Below are 14,716 nucleotides of genomic sequence, written 5' to 3'. Positions count from 1 at the left end.
GTTCTGGGGTTTGGAGGTAAGGTCCTGGGTGAGGGCATGTGGGTGGGGTTTAGACCCAGCACATTGGAGGGGGTCTCCGAGGGGTCTCCAAGCGTAGAGGTAAGGCCCTGAGTGGGGGTGTAGGGGCGGGGCTTGGGTTCTGAGGGCAGGAGGGAGGCTCCGAGGGCAGAGGATTAGGCCTGGGAGCCCAGGAGGCTCCCTGGTGCCTAAGTGGACAGGGAAAGCCTGGCCCCATTCCCTTCCATTCCTTCACGCCCCTCTCCCACCCTCTCCCCCAGGGTCTCCCCCATCTCATGGATGGGTCCCACTGGGTGTAGGAACTCCTCCCCTCCCCCAGCCGCTCCTCAGGGCCGCCAGTCCTGTCCTGCCTCCACTTCTCCTCCCCCGTCCCTTCCCCCCAGGCCCCATGTCCTACTTGGTCTCTGGAGGTTCCTCCCATCCCCTTAGGTGTCTGTGGTCCCCCACCGGTGCTGGGTAGGTGCCCTAGTTGTGCAGGAGATGCGAATTCTGCGTCCTCCTAGCCTGCCATCTTGACACCGCTCCCCTCTCTTTATATACTTCTAAAATGTTATGATCAGACCAAAGCTGTAAGGGAGATAGAGTGAGTAATATATGTATATATGTAATATATATATGTAGACACAAACATACACACACACTCAAGATACATTTATTGAGTGCCTAAAGAAACTTTCCTAGGGGTACATACATGTCAAGAGTATAGGAACTTTGTGAACTTCTAAAAAGGAATGCAATCCCTGTATCCAAGATAATCACCATGTAATAAGAGAAGTCACTATGATTTCAGAGCTAGGAGTGTGAAGATATTTTAGGTGATGAAAGAGAAGGAGGAATAGAGTATTATGGTACAAAGATTTCTAACGTAAATAAGTAGATCCCTTGGGAAAAGGGATAAGTCTGTTACGTTAGATCTAGAAAAGAAATACACCAAGAAGATGTTTTCAACAGGTATAAAATTGTACTGTTTTGGGATATGTTTGGATTATAGGACATTTTGTGAAGATAACAGATAGTTCAAAGCAATACTAGTAAAAATGTCAATAACATTTATTGCGTGTTTATTATATAGCAAGCGTTGTTCTAAGTCCTTTACTTCTCTTAACTCATTAATCTCCTCAAAAGCCAGTGAGGTAAGCATCACTGTCCTTATTTTTAAATGAGAAAACTGAAACACAGAGAGGTTAAATACCTTGTCCATAGTCACACAGCTAGTTTGTGCAGAGTGGGCCTCAAGTGTGAAATTAAAGAGCAAGATGACAGTTGGATATAGGAGTTTGGTCATCAGAATGCAGTTAGAAAGCCTATTTTTAGTGATTTAGGAAATAATTTAAATTAAAATATGAAGAAAAATATAAATACAGATTTTTCTCTTTTCTTACCTAAGAGACTGTAGTAATTATTACAATGCTTTTAAAAAGATACGATAATGAAGCCTTCTCATCTGGTGCCCTCAGAATGAGTTTAATGATCTATATGCTGTGTCCCTAGCTGCTTAGCCACTTTTGTCTGATTTTTTTGTGCAATTTCCTCTTCCTTTGATGCACTAATCCAAACATATATGTATAGCTTCCTCTTCTTTGTAAAGTAAAGGATTCCTACCATCTTGTTATAAAAAGAATACTAAAACAAGAAAGGAAATACCAATTCAACCTAGTCATAACCCAATTAGCATTACAGACCATGGAGTTTTTCTTTTTAGAAAGATTTAAACTATCCTAATAGTCATAAAGAGCCAATATTTTAAAAATTGAATTATTTCCACCCAAATGTACCTGTAATTAGACACAATTTTTAAAAATTATATTTGATGCCTCATTTAAGAAACCATAAGAGTCTGTCCCTCCCCAAATTACTGCTTTTAACTTATTTGGAAAATAAGTATTTATTGTAGAATAATTGGAAAATACAGAAAGGTAGAAAGTAGAAGAAAGCTTAAGTCACTCATCTTACATTTAAGGAGCAGCTGCTAGAAGCATTAACATTTTGATGGATAGCTTTCATCCTTTTCTGTACATAGGAATATTTTTTAATTAAAATGGGAGCATAATATACATGTAACTGTTTCCCTTAATACTGTTTAATGAACATTGTTGCATGTCTTTAACCTTCTATAGCATCATTTCCTAAAATGAATAGAATTCATTGTTTGTATAGTATGTTAACCCAGTTATTGTTGGACTTTTGGAGTGCATTTAGCTCCATCGTATATAGTATTGCAGTTAATATCCTTGTCACTACATCTTTTTATGCAGAACCATCATTATTTCTTTAAGTTAAAATCCTGGAAGTAGGGGCTTCCCTGGTGGCACAGTGGTTAAAAATCTGCCTGCCAATCCAGGGGACACGGGTTTGGGCCCTGGTCCGGGAAGATCCCACATGCCGCAGAATAACTAAGCCTGTGCACCACAACTACTGAGCCTGCGCTCTAGAGCCTGCGAGCCACAACAGCTGAGCCCGCATGCCACAACTACTGAAGCCCGCGCACCTAGAGCCCGTGCTCCGCAACAATAGAAGCCACTGCAGTGAGAAGCCCTCACACTTCAACGAAGAGTAGCCCCCGCTTGCTGCAACTAGAGAAAGCCCACGTGCAGCAACGAAGACCCAGCACAGCCAAAAATAAATTTTAAAAAAAAATCCTGGAAGTAGAATTTCTAGTATATATATCATTGAAACTTTTGAAACATGCTGTCAGGAGAGCATGTCCAGAGAGGCCATACTAATTTAGATCCTGTCAACAATATGTGACAGTGCCTGCCTCCACAATTTCCAACTTAAAGGTGTGGCTAATTCTGTAAGTAAAAAATGGTATCCTGTTGTTGTTTTGGTTTGCATTTATTTGATTGCTGGTGAAGTTGAACTTTAAAAAATATTTATTAGCTATTAGTCTTTTGAAATAGAGTTTTATCCTTCTGAAGCTAAATATATGAAATATGTTAATAGAAAACATCCTAAAATATATTTCATATTTAAAATTGGTTTAATTAAGTTTTAGGTTGTGTACCAGTGAGAAAAGTTAAGTTTTTTCTGAGTTACTGCTTGGTGTAACTTTAAACATTTTTTTCTTGAATGGATTTTAGGCCAAAAAAGTCTAGTAGTAGCCAATGATTATTGGTCTTTTATGATGCCTTCAATTTTTCACTTTAAAATATAACATTCTAATAGCTGTCTTTATACTTAGAATGATTATTTCCTAAAGAGGTAAATTTCTGCAAACAAAATTGCTGAGTTAAAGAGACCGTAAACGATCAAGCATGCTGTTAAATTGCCCTTCCTAAACATAGCATTCCATGTGCAGTTGGCTGTGCATATCTGCAGGTTTCACATCCATGAATCAACTAGCTGTGGATCAAATGTATGTGGGACTTGTACATATAAGGGACTTGAGCATCCATGGACTTTGATATCTGGGGTGGCTCCTGGAACCAGTCCTTCATGAGTACTGAGGGACCACTGTACTCTGCCTTTTCCTCCTCTTAGTAGGGAGAAACTAATCATTTGCTACCAAAGGCCAGTCTTTTGGCCTGTGTACTGCATCCCATCCTGTCTTTTCTTTTTAAGGTCTTAGCTCCAGCAGTTGTCCCTTTCCCTTAATTTTTCCTTTACTAGATCTTCCCACACAGCACAGCATATAAGCATGTTGGTTTTTTCCCCATATTAAAAATGAAACAGAGAAACTTTCCTAACCCCACATTCACTTCTAGCTATTTCTTAGTACCCCTTCCTTTATTACAAAACCATCCCTCTCTATTTTTTTTTTTTTGCCTCCATTCTGTCTTGAACTATTCAAATGAGCTTTAATACCTACCACTGAAACTGCTCTTTTCGGAGTCACCAGTAATAGCCTTGTTGCCAAATCCAGGGGTTAGTTTCCTCACCTTACTTGACCTTGGAGCAGTGTTTGATACACAACTGCTCTTGTCAGCACTTCTGCTTTTCCTCCTTTTTGCTCCTTCTTACTCCCCTTCACTGCTTTCTCCTCATTTCCCCAACCTCTAAATGTTGGACTGTTTCAGAGATCAGTCCTGAATCATCTTCTCTGTCTATACTAAGTAGTTTCATCCGGTTTCATGGCTTTAAATACTATCTATATGCTGCTCTTTCCCCAATATATACTTCCACCTAGAACACTGCTCTAAACTCTGAACTCATACATCCAGCTGCCAAGTTGACACCTCCACTTGGGTGTGTAATAAGCACCTCAGATCTAACATGTACAATAATGAACTCCTAATCCCACCACACCACACCCCCTCACACAGAAAAACTTTCCTTCCTTTAGTCTTTGCCGTTCCAAGAATGGTAGTTCTAGAATTCCAGTTGTTTATGCTCAAAAACTTTGGAGTCATTGTTGAAGTCTGTCTTCCATAATCCACATATGATCCATCAGCAAATATTTTTGCACCACCATCATCTCCTAAATTTAAACCTGGAGATTTGCAAGAGTCTTCCTGCTCCACCACTGACTCCTGTGGTTTATTTCTCCATAGAGCAGCCAGAGTGATCCTTGTGAAATAAGTCAAATCCCTTCATTCCTCTGCTCACAACTTTCCAGTTGTTTCTTTCCTTCTGACCCGAAGTGAAAACAAATTCCTTAGTTGATCTGGCCTCCAGTGCCCCTCTGACCTCATGCCTTACTCCCTGCCCTGTTACTCACTGTGCTTCAGTAACACTGGTCATCTTGTTATCCCCTGAGCACAGTGGGCACACCTGTGCATCCTTCTGTCCTCTCTACCAGGAGCACAGTCTCTCTCAGATATTTGCATGGCTAGTTCGCTCATCTTCTCTAAAACTCGGCTTAATACTACCTTAGTAATGAAACCTCCACTGAATGTTCTGCCTAAAATAGTGAATAGTTCCCCTTACTGGTGTGACCTCAGGCATCTGCTTATCATCTCTTATTCTCATTTTCTTCATTTGCTGAATGAACCTGTTAAATAGTACAGCAATGCCTCATGGGGATATCATGAGGATTAATGAGGTGATGTATGTGAAGTGTTTATATAGTTCCTTGGACCACCGTAGTTAGTATTTATTTTCTTCCTTGTCCTTATAAGGAACTCCTTGTTATCAGTTCTCCCTTTCTACTCTTGGATGTTTTTATTTATTTTTTGTTTTTAAATTTTTTTAAAAATTCACTGCTGTTTTCTTTGTTTCCATAAATATAAATATTTATTTATTTATTTATTTTTACTTTTGGCTGCGTTGGGCCTTTGTTCCTGCACGCAGGCGTTCTCTAGTTGTGGTGAGCGGGGGCTACTCTTTGTTGAGGTGTGCGGTCTTCTCATTGCGGTGGCTTCTCTTGTTGTGGAGCATGGGCTCTAGGTGTGTGGGCTTCAGTTGTTGTGGCACACGGGCTCAGTGATTGTGGCTCGTGGGCTCTAGAGCACAGACTCAGTAGTTGTGGTGCATGGGCTTAGTTGCTCCACAGCGTGCGGGATCTTCCCAGAACAGGGATGGAATCCATGTCCCCTGCACTGGCAGGCAGATTTCTAACCACTGTGCCACCAGGGAAGTCCCTCTTGGATGTTTTTAAAACTTACTGATTTATTTATGATCTTTCCAGTTTCTATTATTGATTCAGTTTTGGTAAATTATATTTTGTTAAAATTTTCAGAATTTTATATTGTGATGTTCAGAGAATTTCTTTTAATATCTTTTAAATCTCTTTTCATCTCTAGTTATATTACCTTTTGCTTTTTGTTATCGTAACTTTTATTTTTTTGTCTTTTAAAAATCATCTTTGCCAAAGCTTTTTCAATTTTGTTAGTCATTAAGTGTTTATTTTTCTTTGTTGATCCTGTGTTGTACCTTTGCCATCTAGCTCATTAATTTCTGTTTTTATCTATATTATTTTCTTTCTTCTACCTTCTCTGGGTTTGTGATGATCTTTTCTTACTCTTTTGTAAAATCAGCTTTATTGAGTTATCATTAACAAGTAAAATTCTAAGATATTTAAAGTGTACATTGTGGTGATTTGATACTGTATTTTGATAATGTATACATTGTGGAAGGATTTCCCCCATGTTGTTAATTAACATATCCATCACCTCACATATTTATCTTTTTGTGTGTGTGTGAGAACATTTAAGTTCTACTCTCTTAACAAATTTCAGTTATACAGTACAGTGTTATCAACTATAATCACCAGGTTTTACACTAGATACTCAGACTTTTTTAATCTTACAGCTGAAAGTTTGTACCCTTTTACCAACCTCTCCCTCTTCCTCCTCCTCGCCCCTGGGAACCATTTTCTACTCTCTATTTCTATGAGTTTGACTTTTTTTTTTTTTTAAGATTCTACATATAAGTGATACCTCCAGTATTTGTCTTTCTGTGTCTGGCTTATCTCACTTAGCATAATGGTCTCAGGTTGCAAATGGCAAGATTTCTTAACCTCTCATGGCTGAACGGTATTCCACTGTGTATATGTATACACCACATCTTTATCCATTCATTTATTGATGGACACTTAGCTCGTGTCCATATCTTGATTACTTGTGCTGCAGTAAACATGGGAGTACAGATATCTCTTCAAGATTCTGTTTTCATTTCCTTTTGATACATTCCTGGAAGTGGGATTGCTGGATCATATGGTAGTTCTATTTTCAATATTTTGAGGAAACTCCATACTCTTTTCCATAATGACTCTATTAATTGACACTCCCACAGCAGTGCACAAGGATTCCCTTTTCTCCACATCCTCATCAACACTTATCTTTTTGATGATAGTCATTCTTTTTTTTTTTTAAGATGGTAGACATTATGACAGATGTGAGGTGATATCTTGTGATTTTGATTTGCATTTCCCTGGTGATAAATGATGTTGAGCACCTATTTATGTACCTGTTGGCCATTAGTATGTCTTTTTTGGAAAAATGTCTATTCTATTCCTCTGATTAGTTTTCAGTCACATTTGTGTTTTGGCTGTTGAGTTGTTTTGAGTTCTCTATATATCTTGGATATTAACTCGTTATCAGTATATGATTGGCAGATATTTCCTCCCATTCAGTAGGTTGCCTTTTCATTTTGTTGCTGGTTTCCTTTGCTATGCAGAAGGCTTTTAGTTTGATATAGCCCCACTTCTTTATCTTGCTTTTGCTTTTTTTGTGTGTGTGTGGTACATGGGCTTCTCACTGTTGTGGCCTCTCCCGTTACGGAGCACAGGCTCCGGACGTGCAGGCTCAGCGGCCTTGGCTCACAGGCCCAGCCCCTCCACGGCATGAGGGATCTTCCTGGACCAGGGCACGAACCCGTGTCCCCTGCATCGGCAGGCGAACTCTCAACCACTGCGCCACCAGGGAAGCCCTGCTTTTTTTTTTTTTTTTGGTGTCAAATCCAAAAATAATTGTCAAGATTGATGTCAAAGGCTTACCCCCTATGTTTTCTCCTAGGATTTTTACAGTTTCAGTTCTTACATTCAAGTCTTTAATCAATTTAGAATTTATTTTTGTATATGGTATAAGATAGGTTTCTAGTTTCATTCTTTTGATCTACATGGCACAGTAAAAAGAACCCAGCTAGACAGGTCTTCTCAGCACATGTGGAGTTTCTGGTTCTCTTCTTTAGAAGTGTTTTCTCTCTCCTCAGGACATTCTCACAGTTTCTGTGTTAATGCCTTAGATCTGTAAATGTCACTTGAACTTCTGTAGCATCTCTAGGCTTGATGATAATATCATTATTATTGTATAGTTAGTGATGAATATTTTGGAGCTTGCTCACCAGTAGCTTGCAAATACAGAAGTATTTCTAAAAAATCAAAGTGGAACATATTATGAATTTTATTTCTTTAAAAAAATTTAATCTTCTCAGTTCTGACAGTATCAGCAGTGATGAGGAAGAGCTGAGGACTTTGGGAAGCAGTGGTAGTGAAAGCAGCACTCCAGAGACTGTCGGGCCTCCTTTCATCATGGATGAGAATAGTTGGTTCAACAAGTGTAAGAGAGTTAAACAAAAGTATCAACTAACGCTGGAACAGAAGGTATTTATCGCTTGTCAAAAGTCATTTAATTTGGTTCTAGTTACTACCTTTAGACTGTCACTACCAAAAGATCTTTTAGCTGTATAGAAGTGTTTACCTATTGCTACTCCCTTTCTGTTCTTGGATTTTCCTCCTTTTAATTAAAAATCAGTGCCAGTTTTAGGAGAGGCTTTTGTTTCTTAAATAATTTTATGTTTTAATATATATAATAAGCCATTTATTCTTCTGTATGCAGTTTCATTTGTTTGAGGTATTAGTTTCTATGCTTAATTTTATAAAGGATTATTTGGTTTGTGAAAATGCAGTGACTGCCTAAGAAATTCCATATATGTGTCTCACTCTTTTTTTAAAAATCAGGTATTTTAGCATCTCTTGTGTGTTAAGCGCTGTAGTAGGCCAAGTGGGGTACATAACAGAATGGAATATAAACTCTATCATCTTGAGTTGTAACCTCTTTTTTTTCACTGTATTATTTATTTTCCTTCCTACCCTTCCTTTCAAATTATCATTATTCATAGATGACCTATGTAGGAAAAGCCCAATGGAATTATCCATAGAATTATTAGAACATTAAAAAATACACTGAGGAAAATTGTTACAAAGGAAATTTACAAATATGAAGAGATTTCCTGTAGACAAACAGCTGCTAGTTAGGAATATAAAGAAAACTTTAATACCCTGTTAAAGGAGAATTCTGGTACCAGCTACCAGCCAGAAGTCACACTAAGATAACTGAAAGCCTTTACATTGCAAAAATCTGAAAATGCCAAGTAGAATAAAATTTTGAAACAGTTTCATAGAGAGCTGCTCTCTCAAAGAATAGGAGCTCACTAAGGACTGTAAACAAAGAAGGGCCTAAAAAAATAGGAGCTCACTAAGGACTGTAAACAAAGAAGGGCCTCACTAAGGACTGTAAACAAAGAAGGGCCTGGAATAAGTCATGAGTTAAAGTCACTGCAGGCTTCTGGGGTGGGGGTGAGGGGCCATTCCCTTAACCTAGGTAGTTGTGTTTTAATACCAATAGGGGAGCAGCAAATCTAGGCCCACTATCATTCAAGTTGGAAACTGAACCTAGAAGGCAGGATGCGATGCAAAATGGCAGAGTAAGCACAGAAATTGGCAAATAAACCTTGACTACATGAAACAGCAACAGCAATATTAGTGACCATTATGGGGTGGCAGTGTTATTCTGGGATATGATTAACAACTGGCATTGCAGAGGAATTAGATAAGCCCTGATTTGTAGCATTTGCTGATTTCTCTGGGATAAATACTCCCATCACGGCCAACTTAAAACTACCAATTTGATGTCACTGAATGTAGAATCAGGAAGAGAGGCACAGTAGCACACCATTATATAGTTTTTCTACCAGGCAGACACAGTAAATATAAATGACTTGAACAGCACAGATAGTAATAGTAAAATATAATAAAACACTTGGGAAATGATAGATTCTGAGTAGTTATTCTCTTGTTTTTAAAAATAGTTTACTTAATGGTAAGTTTATAAAATTTAATTTTTTATAATAGCAGTGTTTTAACAGCTGAATTACAAAATATCTGAAACTTAACAATTAGTTCTGGCTTCAGCCTACCCTGGGAAGTAAAATGGAACTAAAACACTATCTAATAGTATCAGAAAGAGTGAAGAGTGAGAGGGGGTGATTGAAGCTAAAGCCTTTTCAGGTCTTTGTATTACAGCAAAGGAGTATAGACACATTTTTTAATGTGTATGCCTGTTTCCAAAGTTGCAGTTAAAAGAAATAGAATATTTAGCTTTTAAACTAATAATAAGAAAGAAAAGAAATAAGGAAAATTGATTAACACAATAGCAAAGAGCAAATGAGAAAAAATAAGGATGGTATAAAGAAAACAAAATAAAGTGGTAGAAATAAATCTCAATGTAACCAAAAGAGTCAACATCACCATAAAAGTAAATGGTGTAAACTTGCCAGTTAAGACAAACTCTTGGGAATTCCCTGGTGGTCCAGTGGTTAGGACTCTGTGCTCTCACTGCTGAGGGCCTGGGTTCAACCCCTGGTTAGGGAACTAAGATCCACAAGCCTCATGGTGAGGCCAAAAAATAATAATAATAATTTTAAAATTAAGAGAAAAAAAGACAAACTCTTAAATTTATGTTTTAAATCATTAATTTTAGTTATATACTGTCTGTAAGAGGCATACGTAAAATAGTGACAAAAAAGTTGAAACTAGGAGTATAAAAATAGAATAGGCAAATACTAACCAAAATAATTCTATATCAGTATCATTCAAGATAGACATTAAGGCAAAAAGCCTTATTAAGGGCTTCCCTGGTGGCGCAGTGGTTGAGAATCCGCCTGCCGATGCAGGGGACACAGGTTCGTGCCCCGGTCCGGGAAGATCCCTCATGCCGCGGAGCGGCTGGGCCCGTGAGCCATGGCCTCTGAGCCTGCTCATCCGGAGCCTGTGCTCCGCAATGGGAGAGGCCCACATACCACCAAAAAAAAAAAAAAAAAAAAAGCATTATTAAGACTAAAGAAAGAATTGCCTTTTTAAAAAAGAACAATTCACCAGGAATGTTGTATAACAGTGCTGAACTTACATGCATTTAACAATGTAGCCATGAAAAATATGAAATAGAAATTATTAAAATATCCATGAGAAATGGATAAATCCATAATTATAGTAGACAATTTTAACATCCTAATAATTACAGATTAAACAGACAAAAAATTGGTAAGGATGTAATGAACTTGAACAACACAGCTAGTAAGCTCAATCTAAAATATGTTAAATGCTAACAATTGGAACACACATTCTTTTCAAGCACACAAGGGACAACTATTCAATTTTTATGGACTATGCTAGATCACAAAACAAATGCCCATAAATACCAAAGAAATGATATAATAGTGATCACAATGCAATAAAGTTAGATTCAATAGAAAAATTTACCACCCCCTGAAGTACACCAATGGGGATTTAAAAAAAATAAAGTCTTCTAAATTTGGGGTCAAAAAAGAAATGTGGAAATACTTAGAAATGAACAGGAATGAAAACAATGTATACTCTTAGTACTAAGTTGCAACTTGTTCAATGCTTGGAGAATTACTTATCTTAGAAAAGAAAGAATGAAAATTAAAGAGCTAAGCATCCAAAAAGTAAAAAAAACAAACCAGTTCAAAATAAGAAAAATAAGAGTAGGTATTAATGAAATAGAGATACAGAATTAATAAAACCAAAAGCTGATTATCTGTACAAACTAATGAAATATACAAATCTCAACCATAATTAAATTTAAAAGAGTTAAGGCACAGATAGACAATTTTAAGAATTAAAAGAGAGTAGACAGGGACTTCCCTGGTGGTCCAGTGGTTGAGAATCCGCCTTCCAGTGCAGGGGACACGGGTTCAATCCCTGGTTGGGGAACTAAGATCCCACATGCCGCAGGGCATCTGAACCCGTGCGCCACAACTAGAGAGCCTGTGTGCTGCAACTACAGAGCCCACGTGCACTGGAGCCCGCACACCACAACTACAGAGCCCACATGCTCCGGAGCCTGTGTGCCACAACTACGGAGCCTGTGCACCCTGGAGTCCGCGCGCCACAGCAAAGAGCCTACAAGCCGCAACAAAAGATCCCGTGTGCCGCAGCTAAGACCCAATGCAGCCGAAATTAAATAAATAAATAAATAAATAAATAAATAAATAAATAAAAGAATAAGCAGCACAAATATAAATGCAGTGGAGACCCACCCATAATTATTAACGAATAATTTTAGCAATTTTATGTCAATACCTTAGAAAACTTAGATGAAGAATTTTTATAAATACTACTTCTCAAAACTAATAGACCTATAATCATTGAAAAAATTAAGCAAGTAGTTTAAAATCTGTTACCTCCTCTCTCCAGAATCACCCAACTTGTTTGGTTTTTGAGGTAGATAATACCAAATGTTCAAAAGGCAGTAATTCCTATTTTATACTGACTGTTCTTGAGAATAGGAAAAGAAGGGATATTTTCCACTGAGTTTAGGAATTCAGTATAACTTTGATACTAGTGTAAAGTCACATGAATTAATACAGGATGTGATTAATATAAAAACCATAGTATGAACCGTTTGGTGTTATCTAGTAAATGTGGAGATATGTGTGGCCTGTGGCCCAGCAAATCTGCTCGTAGTCATGTCTCCTAGAAACTCTCAGATGTCTGTCCCAGATATCATATAACTGACTGTTCACAGGAATATTGTTTATATTAAGAAAAATCTAAAATAATCCATATGGCCATTGATAGAGTAAGTAAATAAGCTGCAGTATTCATGCAACAGAATACTATCCACTATTGAGAGTGATGAATGAACTATAGTTAGACTCATCACTGTAGATGAAAAAGCAAGTTTCAAAAGAATATAGATAAAACCCATCCAAACTAAATATATTGTTTAAGATGACATACATTTGTGGTAATGCTAGAAGGAAAAGCGAAGGGATGATAAACACAAATCTCAGGGTATTGTTATCTTTGCAAAGGAGGCAGGGGATGTGATCAGGGAAAGACATTATAGGGGCTCTGAAAGTATTGGTAGTTGATCTAGGTGCTGGATATTTAAGTATTGTTTAATTACTGATGTTTATAAATAATCATATTTATATATTTTCTATTAAGCTGTGTATACCTACAAAATTTCATTTGTAAAAATTAACTTTATTTTTAGTTTTTGAGATTTTATTATGGAAAAAAAACAAATATTTGAGAATTGTCAGGAAAAAAATCTGAAAAAGAAGTTCAATAACAGGAACAGTGTTGGTTACTATTAACATGTATCATGAAGCCAAAATAGGTAAAGCAGTTTGTTAATGGCACATGAAAAGGATAAGAAATGGGATAGAAGAATACTTTAAGAAAAAAAGATTCTAATTAATATCCTGAGAGGAATTTTAAAGCACACTGATGTAAAAAGAATAGGATGCCATGAGAAGGGAACAGTCAGAAAACACACAAAAAAATTGGAAATGAAAAATAAGATTCCCTGAGTTCAAAAATTTACTATAAGGATTTGGAGGATAAATTCAATGAAGACTCCCAGAAAGCAGAGCAAAAGGACAAAGAATCAATAAATGGGTGAAAAGATAAGAGAGGATCTGTTCAAAAAGTTTCATATCTATTAGGTGTCTGCTAATAATAATAGCTAGGAATTATACGTTGCATACAGGGTACCAGCTAGTATTCTAAGCACTGTATTAATTCATTTGATCTTCCCAGCTAGGTACCCTTGTTCCCTCTTCTTTAGATGATGAAAATAAGGCACAGAGAGATTAAGTAATTTACCCAAGGACACTTAGTTTATAAGTAGTAGAACTGAATGTGACACGATATAATCCCTAAGCCTGCAGGCCTAACCTAGACATTATACTGCTTCCCACTAATTTGTTAATACTAAAATGTTAATAACTGTTTTTGAACAATAATCACAGAGAGGCAGCTTTATAATTGATCATTCTGTAATTAGGTCTGTATTTTGAAGCTAGGAGGCATTTAGAGTGTTTATCACTGTTGTGGAGCTTAGAAATTATAATGTTTTAACTAAGTTTTACATTAAATTACAAACATATTTTACTGGACTTTAGAGAAGAGCTTTAAATAATGGAAAACATATATTAAATTTTTAATTCAATTGAAGCTTTTTTTTCTATTTCTTCAGTGATACTTTGAAATTGTTTCATTACAATATAGATAAGAATAACATTTAAGCTACTCAGCATTTGTCTTCAAGATACATATTAGAATTTTGTACTTGCTATATCTTGGTGATCTGTATTTCCAGGGTTATCTTGAAGAACTCTTACGACTTCGAGAGAACCAGCTGTCTGAATCTGTCGCTCAGAATAAAATACTACTGCAAAGGATTGAAGATTCTGATCTGGCTCATAAATTGGAGAAGGAACAATTAGAATATATAATTGTGGAGCTTCAAGATCAGCTGTAAGTGAGTCCTTTTGGAAAAATTTTGGCAGTATGTAAAGTTAAGAAAAATGGCATGTGTGGCGTAGGATTCAAGTTCCAAGAAGTCTGATTGCCTTCTGTTTAGTTCTTTTTCACTTACTCTTTTTAAAAAATTTACTTTTTTCTTATAAAAGTAATCATGGTCACTGTAGAAACTTTACAAAATATGAGAAGAAAATAAAAATCACCTTCAGTTGTGCTATCCAGAGTTAACGGTGATAACTTGGTGTGTATTATTCCAAATACATATGCATAATTTTAAAGTATTTATTTAGTGATTGATAGATTGCAAAAAGATGGTATATAAGGTCATCTATTTGAAGTACACTGTACTATTTAAGTACAGTTCCATTATAGAAACTGTTTGTTACCAGGTTGTGCCAGAACGTCACTAAGCACAGTTTAGTAGAGATGACTTTTTTTCATAGCAAGACTTTTCGTTTTTTTGCGGTACGCGGGCCTCTCACTGTTGTGGCCTCGCCCGTTGCGGAGCACAGGCTCCGGACGTGCAGGCTCAGCCGCCATGGCCCACGGGCCCAGCCGCTCCGCGGAATGTGGGATCTTCCCGGACCGGGGCACGAACCCGTGTCCCCTACATCAGCAGGCGGACTCTCAACCACTGCGCCACCAGGGAAGCCCTCAAGACTTTTTTTGATGAAGAAAACTGTGTATTGATCTACATTCTGGTACAGCTCCTTAACTTATCACTGTTCAAATCACTTGCACTAA

The 14,716-nt window shown here is 37.2% G+C and overlaps 1 protein-coding gene across 5 annotated transcripts in view; it reads left to right on the top strand.

Annotated features, from left to right (window-relative positions):
- RUNDC3B (RUN domain containing 3B) overlaps window positions 1-14,716 on the top strand; it is a 143,407-nt gene that overhangs the window by 87,460 nt on the left and 41,231 nt on the right. For all 5 annotated transcript variants that reach the window (XM_067042665.1, XM_067042666.1, XM_059074176.2 and 2 more), the window contains 2 exons: window positions 7,831-7,999; window positions 13,809-13,966. In XM_067042665.1, coding sequence (XP_066898766.1) covers window positions 7,831-7,999; window positions 13,809-13,966 — 327 coding nt within the window. The remainder of the gene's footprint in view (window positions 1-7,830; window positions 8,000-13,808; window positions 13,967-14,716) is intronic.

Source organism: Kogia breviceps, chromosome 9 (genome assembly GCF_026419965.1).
Source record: "Kogia breviceps isolate mKogBre1 chromosome 9, mKogBre1 haplotype 1, whole genome shotgun sequence".
Lineage (NCBI taxonomy): Eukaryota > Metazoa > Chordata > Mammalia > Artiodactyla > Physeteridae > Kogia > Kogia breviceps.
This window is presented reverse-complemented; position numbering and strand designations above follow the sequence as displayed.